The 8892-nt window shown below is 30.2% G+C and overlaps 1 protein-coding gene across 1 annotated transcript; it reads right to left on the bottom strand.

Annotated features, from left to right (window-relative positions):
- Positions 1-3111: 3111 nt before the first annotated feature.
- On the bottom strand, positions 3112-5867 carry LOC125422821 (serine/threonine-protein kinase-like protein CCR4). The gene has a single exon (XM_048474978.2). The coding sequence runs from the start codon at positions 5608-5610 to the stop codon at positions 3259-3261; it is 2352 nt and encodes a 783-aa protein (XP_048330935.2). The 5' UTR covers positions 5611-5867; the 3' UTR covers positions 3112-3258.
- Between the last annotated feature and the right edge of the window lie 3025 nt (positions 5868-8892).

Raw genomic sequence — 8892 nt, forward strand, 5'->3', positions numbered from 1 at the left:
TGTATAATTTGTGTCTATTATTGTTTTATTATTGGTTAATAGTTTTATTTTTATCCTTTATTCTTATATTATGTTTATGGTATTTAAGGAAATTTTTTTTTTTTTAAATCCTCTATTTGTCTACTGTGATTGTTTTCTTGGCAATTAAGTTTTGTTTCTTATTGAAAAACTTATAAGTCACGCACTTTATTCAGTGCTATGACTCATTATCCCACTGTTATATTACATTGTTAATTTGGTTTCATAAAACTCTCTTTTCATATAGATGCCTGCACTTTTTATTTGCTGATTTTGTTTTTAAAACATAACCAAACAATGACCATTATTACAAAGTAATAAAATTTTGCATGTAAGATCATGTTTGGAATGAGAGAAATCTTGCACTTATTGTTAGAACTAACAACAGCTCACATGACTTGTTAACACTATACCAACCTATACGAATAATTTGGGATTTAGCTAATATAGATTAGGTTAATAACAGATTAACCTAGCTGTTAACATCCTTTACGTTAATAAATCATAACGGGTGAAATCCACAAATAGCCCATTTCACCCATTAAGAGAGACATTTTAATAATTATACTACAGGTTAAAAATAAACCTAGTTTTATGATTATAGTTGCAGTATTTTAAACAATTTGTATTTTTAATTTTCCTTTTTCTGAAAAAAAGAAAAAAAAATTAATTTCTTTATCTTTGATTTGTAATAAGATATTCTTATTTTGTATTTATTTTGATAGCTAAAAACAAATATATATATATATATATATATTTGATAGTTAATGTTATTTTTTTCTTTTTCTTTTTTAATAAAAAAATATTTTATAGAATATAATATAAAATAGGTCAAATGGGTCAAACAGGCTAAACGGGTAATGTATTTATGGTTAACCCATATCAATCAAAAAAAAATTTAACATGTTAATAGGTTGTATAATGAATAATGCATTAAATTAATAAATAAATTTAAATATGAATATATTCACCTGTTGATTTAACAAATTGTGTTTGAATGAACAAAATTTAACACAAACACGACATGACATAATCCGAATTTGTTTCCACACGACCATTGCTCAGACTTCTTATTATTCTCTTTTCTCAAATGGGGCATGAGATGGCATTTAACATGGCAGATAACCTTTCAATTGTAAATCCAACTTGAATAGTCATTTATGCTTGTCATTTCAGATAAATGGAAATGTTTGTAAAGAGGATGTGTTTGTTCAAATTGATGGTGTGCTAACAAAACTAAACTTCTTGAGCAAAGGAAGGAAACTTCAGAATCTCTGGCAGCATGAAAAAATTTACCAGAAGAATGGTTAAAACCCCCTATTTAATCAGTCTCCAAATATGGTGGGAAGGAATAATTATGTGAAATACAATGATTTTTTGGTGTATGTTCCGAGTTCTTATGAAGTAGCTAGAGAAGAAGAGTTCCTATAAATATATGAGCTTTTCTATGGCAAGCCAAAGAAATTGTTTCTAGAGTCTTATAACAACTTTGATCTACATAATGATCCATTCATCTAATGTACATAAATTTGTATGCAAAAGTAATCAAGAAAAAGGTTCGTGCATGCATTCAAGTTTTGATTTGAGTTATTATACACTTTTTAATTGACTTTGTAATATTTCAATAATGTTATACAATTTAAATGTTTTGTATGATCTGAAAAAAAAAATGATGGGTATGTGTTGCTCATGAATCATTATTAGATAATGTTATTTTGATTATACCGAATAATCTTTTCTCTAATTTGGATTTTAGATGTCTTCCTCTTCCAGTAACAAATAATAGTAATAATAATTAAAAAATTATTAGCTGCTTACAAGGGTCAGTTTATTTATTTTTATCGAACAAACAAGGAGCACTTGTAGGATTGGAATATTGATTTCCCATTATTTTCTTCCATATTCATGACTCTCTCTTTTTCTTACCCAAAAAAAAAAAAAAAAAGATAAAAAAAGAAAAAAGAAAAATTATCATGTTTAAAAGGAAATCTTCCTTTTACTCAACTGTATCTGAACTTGTATCCAGGATTTTTCCTTCGATACAGGATTTTTCCTTATTTTTAGTATATAATATTTATATATCTTTTTCTATATAATTTCCATAACTTTGATTTTTTTCCTCTTGGGTTTGACCTTAAATGATAATTGTGTAATGTACCCCATTTTGAGTACCGAATTTAATTAGAATTTCCGAATAAATGCATCCATGACCTTGTTTAACCAAACCAACGTGTAAGAGTTAGGTTTGGGTTTGAATAATGTGACATATGAACCATCTTTTGGTCATAAATCAGACAACAGCAAAAATAAAAAAAAAAGGTAATAAAAAGTTTTTTATTTTTCCCTTTTTTTTTAATTTTTAAAGCCTCTTCTTTCTCACGCAAAAGGACGGCTGTACTATTCACCCCCAAAAAAAAACCAAAAAAAAAAGAAAAGAAAGCACAATTGTACAAGACCCCTTTAATTAATCTTCACGTTTTACATTCCTCCAAGTTCTATTCTACAATCCTAATGATTAAAAGCGTATTATTGGTAATCAGGAAGAGTTAATTTCTTGCATGCATAGACTTTTCAAAAACAAAAATTAAAAGAAATTTCAACTGTTTGTCATTGTCTTCGAGGAAGAAAATCAATGACCATTACAATGATAATTGAACCAAAAAAAAAAAAGGAACTGTACAATTCACCCAAAAAAAAAAAAAAACAAAAACAAAAACAAAAAAGGAAGCACGACTGTACAAGCCCCTTTAATTAATTTTCATGTTTCACATTATTCCAAGTTCTATTCTGCAATCCTAATGATTGAAAGGGTATTATTGGAAATCAAGAAGAGCAAGTTCCACTAATTTCTTGCATGCATAGACTTTTCAAAAAAAAAAAATTAATAATAAAAGAAATTTCAACGGTTTTGACGTTATCTTTGAGGATGAAAATCAATAGAAAAAAATAATAATAATAAGAAAAGGAGATCACAAATAATCTTTTGCGTTATGAACAATGTCTACCCTCTTTTCTACGGTAGGTAGCTGATTCAAACACCTTTTGTCACAACATCAACCACTAAAAAAGATAAAATTTAAAAAAAAAAAGAAAAAAGAAAAAACAAAATTGTTTTCTATACCTATGAAAATGATGTACAAAAAAAAAAAAAAAAAACTATAATAACAAAAAGAATGATTTTTCCTTTACATAAAATCTTGACCATGTCACACCGTGTGTTAAGAAACCGAGGGTGCATGACTATGCCAGAGACTCGATGGATGGCGACCGAGAGCGTGGTGGCCGTGCGAAGCACGCCGCCAATGCTCTTTCCATGTAACCTACAATCTCCAACATAGTTGGTCTATCTCTGCCTTCCAAAGCCACACAATCGGCGGCCATGTACCCTATATATTTCACGGCCTCTATCTCAAATGGAGTAGGCGGGGGCACTTTAGGGTCCAAAACTCTATGTATTTCATCTCGAACAATATACGGCACCATATAATCAACCACATTTCTTGGTACTCCATTTTCATTTTTATGAATTGCTTTCAACCCAGAAAGCAATTCTAATAGTACCACTCCAAAGCTATAAACATCACTTTTAGAAGTCAATTGTTGAAGCCTATAGTATTCCGGGTCTATATACCCCACAGTTCCAGCTGCCAAAAGGGAAAGGTGGGACCCTTCCTCTTCCGGACCCATCAAGGAAAGTCCAAAATCTGACACCTTGGCAGTCCACGTGGCATCCAGAAGTATATTAGACGACTTTATATCCCTATGTATGACTGGTGGGATTGAGTATACGTGGAGATACTCTATCCCTCTTGCTGCGTCTAGTGCCACTTTGATCCGAGCAGCCCAAGAGGAAGACAAAGGGGAGTTTTCGAGCCTGTGAAGGTGATCATTCAGAGAGCCGTTTTCCATGAATTCATAGACCAAAACTCTCTCTTTATCATCTTCATAGAAACCCAGAAGCCGAACCAAATGCTTGTGGTTAAGTCTGGAAAGAAAGTCGAGCTCGTTGACGAAAGCACTGTCTTTGTCTTCTTGTTTTCTTGTTATTCCTGGAGTGTTCGATGTGGAGGTCGAGACCTCTGCCCTTTTAATGGCTACTTCTCGGCCGTCACCCAGTTTTCCATGATAAACAGAGCCGAAACTTCCTGTCCCGATCTTATGATCTTCGGAGAAGTTTCCGGTGGCGTCGAGTAAGACTTCGAGAGAGAATTCCTCCAAATGAGCTCCATTGCCAATGCTGATCAAGTGGCTCAGCCTCTTCTCTAGTACAGGTTGTGCTGGTTGAGCTTGTTGAGTTCGGTTGTGGCTCTGCTGGGTTCCTGTTGAATCATCCAAAGGGCCTGAGTCGTGGACCTTTCTGCCTCTGATATTGCAGAACCTGGATAGAAAGTAACAGCAAACCACAACCAAAGACAAAGAGCCCACCGAACCCAACACTATAAACGCTATCATTTCATTGCTAAGACCATTTTTTGATGATTTCGTCTGCGGTTGCGGCGGCGGAGAAGGCGACAATGGCGGCGATAATGGTGAAGTGGCTGTTTCTTCAATTGAAGGATAGCAGAGAATACCTTCTTTACAGAAATTGCCGTAGCCCGGCAATTGAAGAGTACCATAAGGGCATTCTCTCATGCATGTTCCGGGCATGACATTGTCGAAAACCGTGGAATTTTGTGATTCCAACATCTCATTTCCCCAACAGAAGAGAGAATAATTCTTTGTGGAAATCCCACAGAAAACACTTTTCTTTGCTTCAATGGAAATGAAACGATTCTCTCTCAGATTTTCCGGCAAAGTGAAATTGTTTTCACCCCAGCAGGAAACCAAACCATTGGTTGTTAAACCACAACTGCGATTTTCTCCCAATGCCAAAGAAATGAACTTTCGTGTTGGTTTCTCACCCTTCATGTCTCCCCAGCATTCCAAGCTGTTATTCATGGAGATTGCACATGCATGATTGAACCCAGCAGCAATTTTACTGTAATTCCCTTTGGGTTCACTGCCGACGACGCTGGTATTTCCTCCTAAGCAAGTGATACTTGATGTCGTAGAAGATAACCCACATACAAATTCCTCACCCACTGCTATGCTCGAAAAGTTTTGGCCTTGGAAATGATCGGGATCGGATCTAAATTTAGGCCATTGCCAACATTCAAGACGGTTAGTCCCATTAACCACTCCACAAATGGATGAATTTCCTGCAGAAACTTCCCTGAGAGGTGGTCCACGGTATAAACGCTTGTATTCCATATTAGTTCCATTAACGGAGAACCTCCAGCAACTGAGAATGGAAGTGGAAGAGAAAGGAGATGAAGAATCAGACATCAAAGAACAGAGAAACCCATTTCCAGAAACTATCCCCGTAGTCAATGGAGCATTGGGATTGACTGGAATATTGATTCCAGGAGGGAAACTAGTACAAGTGAGATTGTTGTTAGGCTGAAGCAAAGCACAGATCAATGTCTGATTTGAAGTTTCAGATATTGATACAGTGGAAAGTGAATAAACAGATGGAAAAGAGCAGCAAAATATGGAGAAGAAGAAGAAGAAGCAGAGGAAAAACAGAGTGTTGTTATTGAAGAAAAAAGCCATAGAAATAATGGTTAGTGGGATCTGACAATTTCATGGTTAATGGGTTTTTGGGTTGTTTTTTTTTTTTTTTCTTTGGGTGGTTTCTGTGATTATAAAATTGAGAACTGGCTTTTGAGATTGTTTTAAAGGACTTTGAAGGAAGAAGAAGATGAAGAAGAAGAAAAAGTGAAAAACGCGGTTTGAGAGAGTGTATTGTGAGGACCAGAGACTCAGTCCTGATAGAAAATTTCCATGCCTTCCAATTTTTTGAGAAGCAGAGAAGAGCGCGTGGGTCAAAATCTGAAACCTGTGGTCTTTTGGCTTGGCACACGAATTACCTGCCTTTTTTTTTCTTTTTTTTTTTTTTAAAGAGAAGAATATGGATGCCTTATTGACTCAGCCATGTGATTATTAGCAGCTTTGAACTTCACCACAATTAATTAGAAGAATGTGAAAAGAAAACAAGATGGTAACTAAAGATATGAATCTTTAGGACGAAGTCTAGCTTAATTGGTGACCGTTATTATCTGTGTCAAAGATGATGATTCGAACTAATTGGTGAACGTCATTATTTATGTCAAAGATTGTGCCACTTCGAATCATAGGTTGTGGGCATAAGGATAGCTAAATAAAAAAAAAAAAAATCTAATTATAATTAAATTATAATTGATCATTAATTTAAAGTTTTTAACCCTTGTCCTAATTATAGTTAAATTTTATATGTTTAAAAGTTTTTAATTGTTAAAAATTATAATTGTATTTTTACAATATTATTTAATCATTAATTTTTATTTTTTTAAGGGTATTTAACTATAAAAACTAATTTAAAAAATTAGCAAACTGATCTATTTTTTATAAATGTAAAAAATTAAAGAAAAATTAATGATAATTTTATAAAAATATAGTATATAAATACAATTATAACAAAACTAAAAAGATTTAAAAGAAATTTATTTATTAAAAAATTAATAAATTTTTACATATATTAGTAAAAATTTCAAAAGGAAGCGTGGGAGCAGCTTTTGAAAATTTCTTTCACTAAATAATTGGCTACCTAACTTTCTGACTTAATTTTCCTTTTATTTCTAGATGAATTATTTTAGTTGTAAAATTAATTTTTTTTTTAATCTCTAGATGAATTATTTTAGTTTTAAAATTACATTTTTAATTCTTAACTATTAATTTTTTAAGACGTAATCGTTATATAATACGAATATTTAGATAGTTTGATTTAAACTAAAAATTTAACAATTATAAACATACATATGTCAAATCTTAATTTTTATATGATTTTTAATATATTCAATCAAACAAACTTAACACTTGTATCTAATTTTCAAAAGAAAAGAACACAAAAGTATAAAATTAAGATAAATGCCCAAAAACAAAGTTCAATGCAAAATGCATAAATATCTATATCTCTATATATATATATATATATATTTATATATTCTGGTAAATAGCAAAACGCATATTGTTGTTCATGAAAAAGCTATACATGTTTTTAGATGTGATGTTATATTATATCCTTGTACAATCTTTCTTTTGTCAATATAATACATGTTAATATTTACTTTTACTACTTTCTATGATTTTGTTTTTTTGGAAAAAAATTCTATATTTTTATTTTATCATTTGCTTTTTCCCCAACTATTTGAAAATTTTGGCTCCCTATGCAATTTAAAAGGCTAATAATAAAAGAATTATTATATATTTTACTACAGCTATAGCTATAGCTATGATAAAAGAGAAAGTTTGTATGAATTTGTAACCAGATGACAATTTTGTAATATTGCCTATTTTTTAAGGTAAAAATGTTTGCAACAAAGAATAGTTAACCATGAAACATTTATGAAGGCGTTAAGCCTTAAGCTCTTTCCCTTCCTTTCTCTATCTCATTTTTTAATTGTTTCTTCATTATTAATAATTAAAATTCACTTTAGTAAATTTTCAATTGTAATTTTGAATTCCTGTCGATCTATCTTTCGAAAATGATGTTTTGTTTTTGAGCTGCCTGCATGCAAAAAGTATGTATTTAAAAGTGCAAATATAAGTCTTGTAGCCAATTTAATTTACATGTTTGTTACAACGTTTGCTAATTTTTTTATTTTTTATTTTGGGTATTTTTCCATATGTTAAACACCGCTGTAAAAAGAATAAAACATAAGTAATCTGAACATGTGTATGTCTATGCCTAAACATAGAGAAAAATTTATTTACACCTTTTAATTTTTGCCAATATTTCACTTAAACTCCAAAAAATTATTATTTATTTCATTTTACTTTTCAAAAATTATCAAAAGAGATTACTTTGTTAGCTTTTGTCAGTTTTTACCATTTTATTTTAATAGTTAATGATTAAAATTGTATTTTTACAATGTTAATCATTCATAAAATATATATTTTTAATTTTTTTTTAACCTTCGACTATTAAAATTAATTAGTTAAAACTGACAAATAAACTTGCTTTGACATATATATATATATATACATATGTATATATATATATATATATGTGTGTGTGTGTGTAAATATATATATATATATATAGTTTTGCTGTAGAGAGAATTATATTCATTCCATAAGGTGAGAATCTAATATTGAATATTATTTCAAGAGAGTAGTTTTGCTCCAAAACGAATAGGTTGGCTCTTAAGCAAAATTGACTCTTTCAAAATAATGTTCTATATTATATTTCTATTTTTATAAAATGAATCTAATTATTTCTATAACAAAACTGTATGTATATATATACATTAAATATATATAACTAAATGAAGGTTAATGATGATTTTTTTAAAATGTGGGATCCAAATGAAATAAAAGCAAAACTACATGGGTGTATTTAAACATATAAACATATATAGGTGCAACCTATTACAAAAAACAACTTAAATAATATTCTTTTCTCTAAAATGTGTTTCCACGTACTCCAATCATAGTCTAGATTTTGGATTGTCGAATATTGTTTACATCTTTTTCCTTTAATAGTTTGGAACATAAAAAACCAAAGCTCAAGAATTAGTGAACAAAAATTGTAATTCATCCTCTATAGTAATTGATTCATAATATTTTTTTTTTTGGATGAAATTGATTCATAAGAATTACTTACTAAAAATGATGTTTTATCGGAGTAACAACAATTACAACCACCAATTTTTTTCATAGATTTTTTTGTTTGTATTTAATTTGGAGTATAATAAATTTAAAAGCAATTACAGATTTTAAAAAATTTCATAAATAATTATGGAATTTCATAACTTTTATATTAAATTTGTAAGAAGCAATAAAATCTTTGGAATG

The sequence above is a fragment of the Ziziphus jujuba genome, chromosome 5 (genome assembly GCF_031755915.1).
Source record: "Ziziphus jujuba cultivar Dongzao chromosome 5, ASM3175591v1".
In the NCBI taxonomy this organism is placed as follows: Eukaryota; Viridiplantae; Streptophyta; class Magnoliopsida; order Rosales; family Rhamnaceae; genus Ziziphus; species Ziziphus jujuba.